Source organism: Corticium candelabrum, chromosome 14, assembly GCF_963422355.1.
Source record: "Corticium candelabrum chromosome 14, ooCorCand1.1, whole genome shotgun sequence".
In the NCBI taxonomy this organism is placed as follows: Eukaryota; Metazoa; Porifera; class Homoscleromorpha; order Homosclerophorida; family Plakinidae; genus Corticium; species Corticium candelabrum.
In genome coordinates, this window is record NC_085098.1 from 6,801,999 (window position 1) to 6,816,139 (window position 14,141).

At 42.8% G+C, this 14,141-nt stretch overlaps 4 protein-coding genes across 4 annotated transcripts in view; 3 read left to right on the plus strand and 1 right to left on the minus strand.

Moving 5' to 3' along the window:
* LOC134189525 (uncharacterized) overlaps positions 1-1,187 on the plus strand; it is a 12,393-nt gene extending 11,206 nt beyond the window's left edge. Inside the window, exon 16 of the mRNA XM_062657824.1 lies at positions 195-1,187. Within this exon, the coding sequence (XP_062513808.1) occupies positions 195-1,187 (993 nt within the window). The remainder of the gene's footprint in view (positions 1-194) is intronic.
* On the plus strand, positions 1,167-9,334 carry LOC134189526 (ran GTPase-activating protein 1-like). The gene is made up of 13 exons (XM_062657825.1): positions 1,167-1,411; positions 1,481-1,608; positions 1,671-1,730; positions 2,739-2,918; positions 3,515-3,649; positions 4,981-5,253; positions 5,690-5,789; positions 5,852-6,222; positions 7,449-7,547; positions 7,613-7,721; positions 7,779-7,858; positions 8,923-9,044; positions 9,122-9,334. The coding sequence occupies exons 1-13, from the start codon at positions 1,297-1,299 to the stop codon at positions 9,189-9,191; spliced, it is 1,842 nt and encodes a 613-aa protein (XP_062513809.1). The 5' UTR covers positions 1,167-1,296; the 3' UTR covers positions 9,192-9,334.
* A 337-nt stretch (positions 9,335-9,671) lies between these two features.
* On the plus strand, positions 9,672-12,619 carry LOC134189683 (CAP-Gly domain-containing linker protein 1-like). The gene is made up of 8 exons (XM_062658037.1): positions 9,672-9,743; positions 9,980-10,364; positions 10,965-11,674; positions 11,737-11,785; positions 11,957-12,015; positions 12,126-12,200; positions 12,264-12,338; positions 12,391-12,619. Exons 1-8 carry the CDS (start codon positions 9,741-9,743, stop codon positions 12,448-12,450), a joined length of 1,416 nt encoding a protein of 471 aa, XP_062514021.1. The 5' UTR covers positions 9,672-9,740; the 3' UTR covers positions 12,451-12,619.
* LOC134189684 (monocarboxylate transporter 12-B-like) lies at positions 12,579-13,920 on the minus strand. The gene is made up of 3 exons (XM_062658038.1): positions 13,458-13,920; positions 13,029-13,398; positions 12,579-12,769 (listed from the first exon to the last, which is right to left on the minus strand). The coding sequence occupies exons 1-3, from the start codon at positions 13,500-13,502 to the stop codon at positions 12,579-12,581; spliced, it is 606 nt and encodes a 201-aa protein (XP_062514022.1). The 5' UTR covers positions 13,503-13,920.
* Between the last annotated feature and the right edge of the window lie 221 nt (positions 13,921-14,141).

Below are 14,141 nucleotides of genomic sequence, written 5' to 3' on the forward strand. Positions count from 1 at the left end.
CGCGCGCGCGTGTGTGTGCGCGCGCGCGTGCGTGTGGTGGTGGTGGTGTGTGTGTGTGTGGTGTGTGTGTGTGTGTGTGTGTGTGTGTGTGTGTGTGTGTGTGTGTGTGTGTGTGTGTGTGTGTGTGTGGATGAACTTGATAAAGCAGCATGCACTGTGCTGTCCTAACTGGCGTCTGACCACGTTTTGTTTAGTATCTTCAATGCTATTATGACCATGTCAACAGAATGTATCAAATGAGATTGTGCCAGCAGGTGATGGCGGCACAAATGGCCGAATCGCATTCTCAGACCAACAACAAGTCAGACGACGAAAACACGAAGGAAACGAATTTGGAAGCATCCACGAGTGTCACTAACGACACAGACACGTCACCTATCACCAACTCTCACATTTCGGAGTCTAAACCGGAAGAAACTGTTGACAGGGATGCTGTCACGTGGAGTCACACCTTGACGGAACAGCCGCCGCACATGATGACTGAACAGCTGCCGCACATGATGACTGAACAGCCGCCGTACATCGTGACTGAACAGCCGCCATCGTCTTACGTCATCCACCCGTCAACACACTTTGATACCATTCAACATTCCGATCAAAATGCCACACAGAGCGTAACAACAAATGCCGGACCTTCGGATATCCGATTGCAGATTGAATCGAATACACAAAGCGAAGCATCTGCAGTCGAATTATCTGCAGTCGAGTCGTCGGCAGTCGAGTCATCATACCGGCAAACGGTCGAGACCAACATCGAGCCGCATCACGTCCACGCTCCACCATTTCACGCCGTTTCGATGCATCCTACGAAGCAGGAGTATAGTGCTCGGCAGCAGAGACCGATGGAGCACGCGCCGCCCTTCGTATCAGGTCAACAGAGGCGACGACATCGCGGCGGCGGCGGTGCAGGCAAGCAGCAACAGTATCGTGGCATGATGTATGCGCAACATCCGGGAATGTATTCCGAAGCAGCGTTTCAGTACATGCAGCCGACACAGGCGAATCACCAAGTTGTCGATGAAGGGACTGCGTACTACATGCCGGGAACGGGTAGTGTCGTTCGGCAGCGAGACGGGCGCGTGACGCTAGTGAACACGAACCACCCGACCACCTACTACGTGCCGAACACTGGACAGTACTCTGCAATCAATGCACAACATCATCAGTGGTTCTACGATAACAGCTAGATTTCTCTCTATTTCGAATGCACGCGCACGTGTATGTACATACACATATGTATACGGGTAATTTATTTAACAATTGTTCACGTGATTTTGATTGATATTAATTTTGAAAATGGCGGTTTCTGACGTTGAAGCGTTGAGCGAGTTGCTGGGGCGAGTACAGGTCGACAAGCGCATTGAAGTCGATCTCGTCGATGTGAAATTAAAGTTGGACACGGCTGAAGACGGTATGCAAGCGTAGAAACGGCGTGGAAGCGAGTAACGCGTCATTTTGTCCGATTTTTGCTCCTTTTTAGCTCAACCGGTGGTGGAAAGGATTAGTAGTTGCGAGGGAATGACGACTATGAGGTTGTCCGGCAAAACAATCGGTGTGGAGGCGGCCAGAGCGATTGCAGGCGCACTGGAGAGCAAAGAAACGTTCGAGGTCAGCTGGATGGATGTTGATGTGTTGTAGTCGGTCGATTGTGCGCGTTTTTTCTATTGTAGCACGCTCTGTGGAGTGACATCTTCACGGGAAGGGTGCGCACGGAAATACCGCCGTCTCTGGTGCGTGTCAATGTGTCTGTTGGAGTGTGAGTCTGTGAGAGTCACGTGTGAGATGTTTGTGGGTTGGAGTGATGAGCATGCGCATCCAGACCTCACATATCCTAGTGATATTAATTAATTACTTTAATTAATTGCAGACAGGTAAGTTCTGTTGTTTATTTCTAACAAGTCGTGGCAATTGCAAATATGAATTTCACTTTTGGTAAAACTCTTTTGTGAACGTTTCGTGGATCTAAGTGGCTCTTCATCCATTGTCTCTGGTTGCTATGTATGACATAAAGAAATACTGCTCAGTGATTGGGCCTCACACAGGAGGCGTGGCACACTCCTGAAGCATTTGTTTGTTTGTCTGTCTGATGGTATGTCTGTCTGTCTGTCTGTCTGTGTGTCTGTCTGTTTGTCTGTCTGTCTACTTGTCTCTATTTGTCTGTTTGTTTATTTGTCTGTCCGTTTGTCTGTCTGTTTGTTTTGTCTGTCTGTCTGTCTGTCTGTTTGCCTGTCTGTTTATTTGTCTGTCTGTCTGTCCGTTTGTCTGTCTGTTTGTGTGTCTGTCTGTCATCTGTCTATTTGTCTGTCCGTGTGTGTCTGTCTGTCTGTCTGTTTGCCTGTCTGTTTATTTGTCTGTCTGTCTGTCTGTCTGTTTGTCTGTCTGTGTGTCTGTCTGTTGGTATGTCTGTCTGTCGTCTGTCTATTTGTCTGTCCGTGTGTGTGTCTGTTTGTCTGTCTGTCTGTCTACTTGTCTGTCTGTCTGTTTGTTTATTTGTCTGTCTGTTTGTTTGTCTGTCTGTCTGTCTGTCTGTCTGTCTGTCTGTATATTTGTCTGCCTGTCTGTTTGCCTGTTTGTTTGCCTGTCTGTTTATCTGTCTGTCTGTCTGTTTGTTTGTCTGTCTGTCTGCAAGCATGTCCTTACATTACTTCAATGTAGTCTGTCGTGTGAGCATTTGAAATGCATTGGTCGTAATACATTACGTTTGAAAATCCATAACTATTTGAATTATCATGTTTAAGGCTGCTCTCGGACGTGCCGTTATGAAATCGGGTGCACAGTTGACTGAACTTGATTTGAGTGACAATGCGTTTGGTCCTGATGGAGTGAAGGCGTGTGTTGAGCTGTTGACTAGTCCGGCTGCTTATACGATCAAAGTTCTCAAGTTTAATAATAATGGATTGGGCATTGAGGGTGGAAAGGTGAGAGAAAGATTGGATTAATTAATTAAACGTGATGAATGTGTTACTGGTGTCTCTTGGTTGAATGATTGGTGGTTGTGTTGTTTGTTGAGTGTTGGATTGTTTGGTGTGTGTGTGTGTGTGTGTGTGTGTGTGTGTGTGTGTGTGTGTCTGTCTGTCTGTCTGTCTGTCTGTCTGTCTGTCTGTCTGTCTGTCTGTCTGTCTGTCTGTCTGTCTGTCTGTCTGTCTGTCTGTCTGTCTGTCTGTCTGTCTGTCTTTCACATATATTTTCAAACATTCATCTATCATACAAAGAGTGCTAGGCAATGACATAATGTTTTAGGTGCTACAGTACACAGGAAAAAGCACTAAAAAACAGTAACAACTTAACTTAAAAGATAACCCAGGTCAGCCTAGTGGCTAAAGAACTGGGTTGAGTACTTAGCGCTACTTGTGTCACTTCTGTCTGTCTGTCTGTCTGTCTGTCTGTCTGTCTGTCTGTCTGTCTGTCTGTTGGTTTGGGTCTGTCTGTTTGGGTCGGTTTGTTCGTTTGTGTGTCTGTTGGTTTGGGTCTGTCTGTCTGCTTGTACACCTGTCACAACCATCTTTATTTCTAGATTCTCGCCAAGGCCCTAGAAGGTTGTTTTGAGGCAGCAAGTGAAGCAGGAAGACAATTTTCGTTAGAAGTTTTCATCGCCGGTAGAAACAGACTGGAAAACGAAGGCACAGCAGCACTAGCAAATGCGTTCAAGGTCAGCATACTCTATGAAACAGTTTAGTTTTACTTAGAGACAAGACAGACACAATGAATCCAATGATTTCTTACTGATTATGTATTGGGTGTTGTGATTGGCTGTTTGGTGTTGCATAGCAACAGAAACCACCATTATTGCTTAGCACTGACTTGTGTGTTGCTTAAACTTGTTTTGAGTGTATGTCAACAGTAGGATGTCAGAACTATGTCGTTGATGTTTATGAGTGCAGTCGTGCTGTGGTCGATTCTTCTAGAACTATTTTGTTATGACTGTTCTATCGATTTAATATTGAAATATTTATGTTGATTAGAATAGATATTTGACATTTTTTGGGGACGTGTGTGTGTGTCTGTCTGTTGTTTGTCTATCTGTTGATCTGTTTGGGTTTGTCTGTTTGTCTGTCTGTCTGTTTGTCTGTCTCGTTGGGTTTGTCTGTCTGTCTGTTTGTCTATCTCTTTGGGTTTGTTTGTGTGTCTGTCCATCTGTCTGTATGTTTGTCCATCTGTTTGTCTGTCTGTCTGTCTGTTTTTGTCCGTTTGTCTGTTTGTCCATCTGTCTGTTTGTCCATCTGTCTGTTTGTCTGTTTGTCCGTCTGTCTGTCCATCTGTCTGTCTGTCTGTCCATCTGTTTGTCTGTCTGTTTGTTTATCTGTCTGTCTGTCTGTCTGTCTGTCTGTCCATCTGTCTATCTGTCTGTCTATCTGATTGTCTGTCGGTCTGTCTGTTTGTTCATCTGTTTGTCTGTCTGTCTGTCTGTCTGTCCATCTGTCTATCTGTCTGTTTGTCCATCTGTCTGTTTGTCTGTCTGTCTGTTTGTCCATCTGTCTGTCCATCTGTCTGTTTGTCCATCTGTCTGTTTGTTTGTCCATCTGTCTGTCTGTCTGTCCATCTGTCTGTTTGTCCATCTGTCTGTCTGTTTGTCCATCTGTCTGTCTGTCTGTCCATCTGTCTGTCTGTTTGTCTATCTGTTTGTCTGTCTGTCTGTCTGTCTGTCTGTCAAATCTTTATATTTCATACATATGAACTATTACAAGCTATAGATGCGAAAGTCCGTTATATATCCATTAGACCCACACGGGTCTCTAAAAAATTATCAACTTAGGGTGCATGCAATTGGACACTATATATGTCACTGATGTCATTTTCTTTGCTTCGTGTCTGTCTGTCTGTTTGTCCATCTGTCTGTCTGTCTATCTGTTTGTCTGCCTGTCAGACAACTTGACCAATTTTGTGTGTTCTGGGCACTCGTGTTGCATCACATTGCAAAGCGCAAACTTACATTACGAATTCTGAAGGCAAAATCTATTGAGTTTGTTTGTCACGTCTTAGATGATTGGGACTTTGCAGCACTTAGCTATGCCTCAGAATGGAATCCATCATCCTGGCATTTCTTCTCTGGCAGATGCTCTCATGCATAATCGGCAGTTGAAGCATCTCGATCTGAATGACAACACGTTTACAGAGAACGGATCGGAGGCGATGGCTAAGGCTTTGCCGGTACTGCAAGAGTTGGAAGTTGTCAATTTTGGAGATTGTCTCGTGAAGGCGAAAGGCGCGAGTGCGATTGCAGACGCTATTAGAGAGGGACACATGGAACTGAAGGTTAGACTTGGGCGTTTTACGTGTTATGTCTGTTTGTGTGTATATTGTTTGTCCGTTTGTTTGTATGTTTGTTTGTGTGTATATTGTTTGTCCATTTGTTTGTATGTCTGTTTGTGTGTATATTGTTTGTCCATTTGTGTGTCTTGGTTTTTGTGTTTATTTATTTGTATGTCTTTGTGTGTATATTGTTTGTCCATTTGTTTGTTTTGGTTTATTAGTGTGTAGTTCTGTTTGTGTGTATATTATTTGTTCATTTGTTGTCTTGCTTTTCATATCCATTTGTTTGTATGTCTGTTTGTGTGTATATTGTTTGTCCATTTGTTTGTATGTCTGTTTGTGTGTATATTGTTTGTCCATTTGTTTGTATGTCTGTTTGTATGTATATTGTTTGTCCATTTGTTGGTCTTGGTTTTCGTCATTTATTAATCATCTATAGGAACTGTATCTGGCATACGATGAGTTAGACAGAGAGTCGGGCTTAAACGTCATCGCCGCTTTACAAAACAAACGCAAACTAGAAAAACTGCACCTTAACGGTTAGAATCTCACACAATACACTGGCTAGTTGGCAGCATTGAAACAAAAATGTCCTTTGAAGGCAATCGGTTCGGTGCGGGTGGCATTGAAGATATACAAGCTGCAGTAAGGGAATTAGGATTTGCTGATGACGTCCTCGATTCTCTCAGTGACGACGAAGAGGATGCAAGCGACGACAATGGAGACGAAGACGTTGGATACAAAAGTGAAGGCGATGATGGGATTTCTGATGGAATTTCTGGCAACGAGGGCGACTCGGCGAGAGAAGACGACGAGAACGATGAGAACAACGAGAACGATGTCGACAAGAATGATGACGATGAGAACGACGAGAACGATGACGACATCGAAGGCGAAGAGTTTGCTGGTAGTGAACTGCAAGTGAAGGGCGTGGCGATTAAGACACCCTTGCTGAACGATACTACTCCACAGGTATGAGTAGGTGGCTGTTGTATTGTATTGTATTTGCTTTCAATAGCATGTCGTTGTACCCCGAATGTATGAGAGTGTTGTTGTACGTCAAGGTACGGCAGCATGGCATTGATATAAATGAGAATTGGATTGGATTTTTTGAGTTGTGTGATTGTCGTCAAGTTCATTAATAACAACTTTTACTGTCAGTCACGTGATTATCCTCCATATTGCTTTTTCTTGTTGATATCAACACTGGATTACTGCAACTACACGTACTGTACCTTGTTTTATGATGACATGTCGTTAGTAAGTACCGGCTTGAGTTACAGCATGAGTCACTTAGAATGGCATGTTATTGAAAGCGAATGTATTCTGGCATAGTAGCCTTATTTGGTGTGTGTGTGTGTGTGTGTGTGTGTGTGTGTGTGTGTGTGTGTGTGTGTGTGTGTGTGTGTGTGTGTGTGTGTGTGTGTGTGTGTGTGCCTCGTGTGTTTGTGTGTGTGTGTGTGTGTGTGTGTGTGTGTGTGTTGTGTGTGTGTGTGTGTCTGTCTGTCTGTCTGTCTGTCTGCGTGCATGTGTGTGTGTGGGTGTGTCTGTCTGTCTGTTTGTCTGTCTGTCTATTTGTCTGTCTGTGTGCAAGTGTGCGTGCACGTGTGTGTGTGTGTGTGTGTGTGTGTGTGTGTGTGTGTGTGTGTGTGTGTACGTGCCCGTGTGTGTGTGTGTGTGTGTGTGTGTGTGTGTATGCGCGCGCATGCGTGTGTGTGTGTGTCTGTTTGTCTGTCTGTCTGTTTGTCTGTCTGTGTGCAAGTGTGCATGTGTGTGCGTCTGTCTGTCTGTTTGTCTGTGTGTGTGTGTGTGTGCACATGCATGTGTGTGTGTGTGTGTGTGTATGTGTGTGTGTGTGTGTGTGTGTGTGTGTGTGTGCGTGCGCACGTGTGTGTGTGTGTGCGTGCATGTGTGGGTGTGGGTGTGTCTGTCTATTTGTCTGTCTGTGTGCATGTGTGTGTGTGTGTGTGCACATGCATGTGTGTGTGTGTGTGTGTGTGTGTGTGTGTGTGTGTGTGTGTGTGTGTGTGTGTGTGTGTGTCACTATGTGTGCATGTGCATGTGTACTGAAGTAACATGTAGTTGAGCAATCACCTTTTACTTCATTAATTTGTGAAATACAAAGGAATTTATTGTATGTAACATACATACACATGCTCACCAAATCACTTAACATTGACACAATTACCTTCTCATAGAAACCCGAGACTGCAGCCTCATTTCTCGAGAGTCCAACAGCCAATGGGTTGATAGCATTAGGAAACGATAGAACCGACTTGATTCGAAACGAGTTGGAAGTTAGTGTGTTAATCAAGTGACACAAATATGGCCGTTGTGATCAACATTTTGTTGTTGCTGTAAGAGAATGCCAAAGACGATGCGGAGTGTAGTCTCTGTGTTCTGTACAGTTTCCAGTGTGTTGAGCAGTGCCTCTCATTCTGAGGTGGTTGTGGCTGTTAATCAGATTTCAGGTATAGGAGGATGATGGTGGTGGTGTTGGTGTTTGTGAATTTGTGATGTTGTGGTAGATGTTGTGTTGGGGCCTTTGTTTAGAATCGATGCGGCTGCAGTTGTGGCGGAAATACTTGCTCATTTAGGACTGATTAAGGTCAGTTGATTGGGTGCTCACAGTGTGAGCACACACACACACACACACACACACACACACACACACACACACACACACACACACACACACACACACACACACACACCACACACCACACACACACACACACACACACACACACACACACACACATACACACAGGCACGTAGACGTGCAAACAGACAGACAAACAGACAGACTGAAAAATGGACAGACATGTACACAGACAAATAGACAAACACGTACACAGACAAATAGACAAACAGATAGACAGACAGAAAAATAGACAGACGACAGAAAAATAGACGGACAGACAGACAGATAGATGGATAGATAGACATACATACAGACAAACAGACAGACAAATAGACATACAAACAGACAGACAGACAATAGACATACATGCAGACAAACAGACAGACAAACAGCATACATGCATAAATACAGACAAACAGACACACAAACAAATAGACAAACAGATACAGAGACAGACAAACAGACAGATACACAGACAAATAGACAGACAGACAGACAGACAGACAGATGCAAAGACAGACAGACAGTAAAATATACAGACAGACAGACATACAGACGTACAGACAAATAGACAGACAGTCACACAGACACACAGACGCATAAACAAACAGATACAAAGACAGGCAGACAGAAAAATATACAGACATACATACATACATACATACATACAGACAGACAGACAAGAAGACAGACAGAAAATATACATACAGACATACATACATACAGACAGAAAATATACAGACAGACAGATACACAGACAAATAGACATACATACATACATACAGACATACATACAGACATACAGACAGATACACAGACAAATAGACATACATACATACATACATACATAGACAGACAGACAAGCAGACAGACAGAAAAAATATACATACATACATACAGACAGACGGACAGAAAAATATACAGACAGACAGACATACAGACAGATACATAGACAACTAGACATACATACATACATACATACAGACCATGCACACGCCACAATCCAGCTGACTGATTCTGTTTTGAAGAACGAGGACAAAATGTTGCCCGTCGATAACATCCAAGGTCCTCTTATAGCACTGGAACACGTCGTAAAGCAATCGTACTTCCCCAAGTCGTCGACAGACACCTTGATCGCATTTCTATCAAAGTAAGTTTTAACGTTTGTGTTGCCACTTCGTTTGTGTTGCCACTTCGTTCATCAATGTTCACTGTCTTGCTGTTTAGGCCAAATTCGAGACTCGATTCCGTGCTAGACTGCCGGCATAGGCTCTTGCAAGCTTTGTATGCTCGGTAGTTTAGAGATGTTTTATACGTAAGGACGACAGTCTTATTAAATGATGAGGATTGGAGTGTGATGCTGTAGAAAGATAATACACGTGATGGATGTCACGTGATAACACGATATCACGTGACGTTGACCTATGACTGAAAAACGTTAAGTTTTGTTGTGATGTGTACTGTAATGGGTATTTGTGGGTTGTGTTTGAGGTACGTGCGTGTTTGTGTGTCTTTCTCTGTCGGACACCACGCAACCAATCACATGATAGTAGAAGGTCACGTGATAACACGATGTCACGTGATGTGCACGAAACTAAAAACCGTGAAGTTTGTTGTAATGTGTGATGGCTATTCGTAAGGTGTATCTAGGGTGTACAACTATGTGTACGTGTTTTTCTCTATCGGACACGGCCAGCGGACTGGTTCTGTTTCTGTCATTCATCTCATAACGTCACGCCAGCCAACACGTTGTCACATGATACATCACGTGTCGTTACCCCGCCGAGTTTGACTCGTTCATTCTTCGTCGCAGCCTCATTCCGTCTCACGCCGTTCTGTCAACGATATGGTAAGCCAGACGACCAACAAAACAACACACCCATCTCCTCGTCAAACTTTCATTCAGCAAACCTCTCTAGAACTCGTATTTCGTCGTCTCACTTTTCTTCCCATTTTCTTCCCTTTTCTCTATCTCTACGCCTCTTATTCGCCGTCTATCTCTCTTTCCGTTATCGATAAGTTGTTTTCCGTCGCCTATGCATGTTAGTGTCTTCACATTGCGTCTGTACACTCGATTTTTGTCAGACTGCCGAAGCTGCTGCACATGCACACTCTGTGATCATGAGTGTCGGCAACCGCGTGGAAATTGTCGAGGCCGGTAAGGAGAGGCGGCGGCGTTGCGGAGTGCTGAAGTTTATCGGCGAGACGCACTTCTGTGCGGGCACTTGGTGTGGCGTGTTACTCGACAATCCGGTCGGAAAGAACGACGGGACGGTGGACGGTGTGAAGTACTTCGAGTGTCCGGTCAATCGCGGATTGTTTGTGGCGATTTCGAAGGTCAGATTGGAGCCGGATTCGTTGCCCGCTGCGAAGCCGGCCTTACAGGCGCGTTCGAAGATAGCAAGACCTTCGAATGGTGGAAGAAAAGTTGGGAAAAGGGTTGAGACTTGTGGCCAAGAAAATGTTAGAGGTCAGGGGGTAGTTGGGGGCCAGTGGCCCTGGGTAGTTGGGGGTTGGTGGGTAGTTGGAGGTTGGTGGGTAGTTGGGTCATTCAATTTTTGACATTGTAATATTTACGTTTCTAGTTTTCTCATTTCTAATTTTATTTTTTGGTTTTTAATTTAGTTTTTGCAATAAATAGTTATTTAATTAAATTACTCGTATTGTTTAATGTTTAAAATTTAATATTTTAATTTTTAATTTTTAATTTTTAATTTTAATTTTTAATTTCAATTTGTAAATTTTAAGCTTTAATTTTAATTTTTAATTTTAATTTTTAATTTTTACATTTTAAATTTTAATTTTTAATTTAATTTTTTGCAATAAATAGATATTTAATTAAATTATTTTTTACATTTTAAATTTTAATTTTTAATTTTAAAAATGTTACTTTTAATTTGTAAATTTTAAGTTTTAATTTTAATTTTAATTTTTTACATTTTAAATTTAAATTTTGCTATTTTAAGTTTAATTTTTAAAATTTTAAATTTTATTTTAAATTTTGTAATTTTAAATTTTAATTTTAATTTTTGTATTTTCTTATTTCTGATTTTGAACTTTTGTGCTCTAGAATTTGATTCTAAGCCACCCCCACAACATCATCAACAACAGAGAGGCAGTAGTGTGAAACATCAGACAATAGGAACGGAACGGTTGGCTTTAGTGGCTAGAGCCCCATCATCTCAGAGTCATGGATGGAAGCATCGGGCGGAGAAAGGGCACGGAGTAAGCAAGAGGAGTGGATTGAGATCGGATAGTGAGTCATCAACCAGACAGTCTACATCATCATGTGAGGCTACAGAAAGCGAGAAAAGAAAGAACACGTTTACCATCCAACATCATCAGCCTTCAGAGCCAAAATCCTCAACAGAAACAAAGAATAAAGACTCAGTAACAAAGAATAAAGACTCAGTGGATATGGAAGAAGACGACAGTGACGTATTGATTGCCAACATATCACCATGTGTCATGATTCCTGTTGCATTCAGCACTCCAGTTGCCGCCCGGTTTGGCAGTGATAGTCACAGTAATACGCAGTCTACTGCATTGCTTACTCCCGAGTCGGAGGCGGTGATGTTGGTCGAAGCAAATCGAGTTGGTAGGGAGTTGAGGCAATCGGCTCTTGCCACGGGGTTGGGGAATGTGGGTACAGCAGGAAGGGGAGCGGATGTGCAGCTTGCTGAGGCGATGAAAGTGGTTGGTTGTTTGTGTGAAAGATTGAGTCATGGATGTTGTGTGTTTGATGTGCTGGCGGTCGTCGTTGGTCACTTGAGTGGGAAGGTTAGTGGATGTGTAGGGGGTCTTGATTGGGGTGAATATGAGAGTGTGTTTGCTGCTTTTAGTTGGAGAGATCGCAGAGAAGTAAATGGAAGGCGTGGGATTGTTGTGAAGGTATGTGCTGATCAAAGTGTGTGTGTGTGTGTGTGTGTGTGTGTGTGTGTGTGTGTGTGTGTGTGTGTGTGTGTGCGTGTGTGTGTGTGTGTGTGTGTGTGTGTGTGTGTGTGTGTGTGTGTGTGTGTGTGTACAGAAGGATGTCGGGCTTTATTGTCATTTGCTTTCTAGAGTTGCAGTGCAGGGTACAAGAGAGTTCTGACAGATTAACGGCATTGGAATTAGAAAAGGTAATTGGTCATGAGAGACGAGCTGTGTGCGTGTGTGTGTGTGTGTGTGTGTGTGTGTGTGTGTGTGTGTGTGTGTGCGCGCGCGCGCGTGCAATTGTTTCTCTTCACAGGCTCATCTTCAACAACAGTACAAGGCACTTTGTGCAACAGCTGAAGATGAACAGTCAAAGTACACCGAACAATTAGTAAGAAACTCTACTCCACATTTGTGCTCAAGTTATTGTGCAAAGTGACCACTCTAATTTCAGAAAGTTTTAGAATCCAACAACGAGCTATTGAGATCTCAAATCAATACACTGAAAACTGAATACGAAACAACGAAGGTTTGTTGTTCAGATTTCTTGGTTTCTTGATGATATTTCTATTTGTCTCTAGAGAAACCTTGAAGAAGGAGATGAAGCTTCGTCTAGCAAAACGAAAGAACCGGCTACATAATAACAACACAAAATGTGACGTCATGAATTAATTTAAATTTCTAGATATTTCTTGGTTATATGAGGAAGTTAGGATATGACAAATACATTGCATTGTTTATTAGATATTTGGTTTGGTTTCTTTGTTTATCAGTAGACAAGAAAGTTTCTTTTCTCGTCGTTGTGTTGGATTGGTGAGCCCTTCTGCTCTTGGTCACGTGACTTTGCTTGTAACTGCGTAAAGACATGATGTAGACTGATAGTGACGGCAGCTGTGACAAGTATTAATCCAAAGAGAAAGAAGCTATCGTTGTAGGTACCGCTACTGTCATACATCCATCCTGAATTAAATAGTAATCAGAACACGCGCGCGCGCACACACACACACACACACACACACACACACACACACACACACACACACACACACTCACACACACACACAGATGGACAGATAGACAGATCATATAAACTGAGGAGACAACAGAAGCAATCAGAAATAGACCAAGCGTTGTATAGTCTTACTTTACAACATTTTAGACACACATACAAACTGGTATATACATACATACATACATACAATATATATATACAACAAACCTGCAATCGGTGGGCCAATAAGTCCTGCACTGACATAGAAACTGGCCAAACCTATGGCAAGAGTAGTCTCTTCTTCACTTACAACAGCTGCTACAATAACAGGTATGAGAGCAGTGAACGCTGTCGCCACACCATAAACCATCACATAAATTGCCAGAAGTGTAAATGTCTGATAAAACGAAAATAACATTGTAGATATTCCTGCAAGCAGAAGTAGAACTTGTAGGAGTACAATCTTGTATTGCAGAACAAAATAATCAGATATGAGACCAACTGTCATTGTACTAACAGCAGCAGACACGGCCATCACTGTGAGCAGAAATCCAGATCTTTCCTCACTCACATTCAGATTGTCTTCGGCATGACGAACCTGCAGAAAGAAATCTTGCATAACAAATAGACATACTAAGTTAGATATGAACGACTTACAATGTGATATGATGGAACAATCTCATTTGTTGATAGAGCTATCATTAGCAGCCAAAATGTAAGTAACGGATCTCTATGAAGTTTTATGGACTCCACAGCAATCTGTCCAATACTCAAACTATTTTCTTTTCCCTCTCTGCCCGCAGTCGTTTAGATGGGGCCTTTAGTGGTCGATACAAAATCTCACAAATAATCATAATTAGTCCCAACAAACTAACTAACTGAAGACACTTTCTCCACCCATACTGTGCCACAGCAATCCGACTGATTGGACCGACTACTGCCATTCCAACATGCTTCCCACTGTTGGCTACTCCAATAGCTAGTGCTCTTCTCTTTTGAAAGTAAAGAGGCAACACACCCCAACAAACAGAATAAACAATACATACATGGATGCCAACCAGAATGCTGTATGTTAGAAATAGATGTCATATCTCTGTTGCAATTGATGTCAATGTCAGAGCACAAAAGCACGTATGAATAATAGCACCGGAAGCAGCCGATATCGATAATATAATAGTCTCAGGTAGCCATCCCCTCCCCTCCCCGGCGGGACAGGCTGCTACCCACTGGAAGCCGATTTGATAAACACAAACTGGCCTATGCTTACCTTCTCTATTCAACTGGTAGAGCTACAGACATGGGCATAATTATGGAGCCACCCTGAGCACGTGCCTTAGATTA

What these genes read in the sequence shown, in the direction of transcription:
- LOC134189526 (XM_062657825.1), top strand. Translation starts at nt 1,297, where the DNA reads ATGGCGGTTTCTGACGTTGAAGCGTTGAGCGAGTTGCTGGGGCGAGTA. An exon ending in AGGGACACATGGAACTGAAG is followed by an intron (nt 5,254 to 5,689) that starts GTTAGACTTGGG and finishes AATCATCTATAG; the next exon opens with GAACTGTATCTGGCATACGA. An exon ending in TGAACGATACTACTCCACAG is followed by an intron (nt 6,223 to 7,448) that starts GTATGAGTAGGT and finishes ACCTTCTCATAG; the next exon opens with AAACCCGAGACTGCAGCCTC.
- LOC134189683 (XM_062658037.1), top strand. An exon ending in TTGGTCACTTGAGTGGGAAG is followed by an intron (nt 11,675 to 11,736) that starts GTTAGTGGATGT and finishes TGCTGCTTTTAG; the next exon opens with TTGGAGAGATCGCAGAGAAG. An exon ending in CGGCATTGGAATTAGAAAAG is followed by an intron (nt 12,016 to 12,125) that starts GTAATTGGTCAT and finishes TTCTCTTCACAG; the next exon opens with GCTCATCTTCAACAACAGTA.
- LOC134189684 (XM_062658038.1), bottom strand. Translation starts at nt 13,502, where the DNA reads ATGATAGCTCTATCAACAAATGAGATTGTTCCATCATATCACATT. An exon ending in TTGTTCCATCATATCACATT is followed by an intron (nt 13,399 to 13,457) that starts GTAAGTCGTTCA and finishes TTCTTTCTGCAG; the next exon opens with GTTCGTCATGCCGAAGACAA. An exon ending in TATTGGCCCACCGATTGCAG is followed by an intron (nt 12,770 to 13,028) that starts GTTTGTTGTATA and finishes TATTTAATTCAG; the next exon opens with GATGGATGTATGACAGTAGC.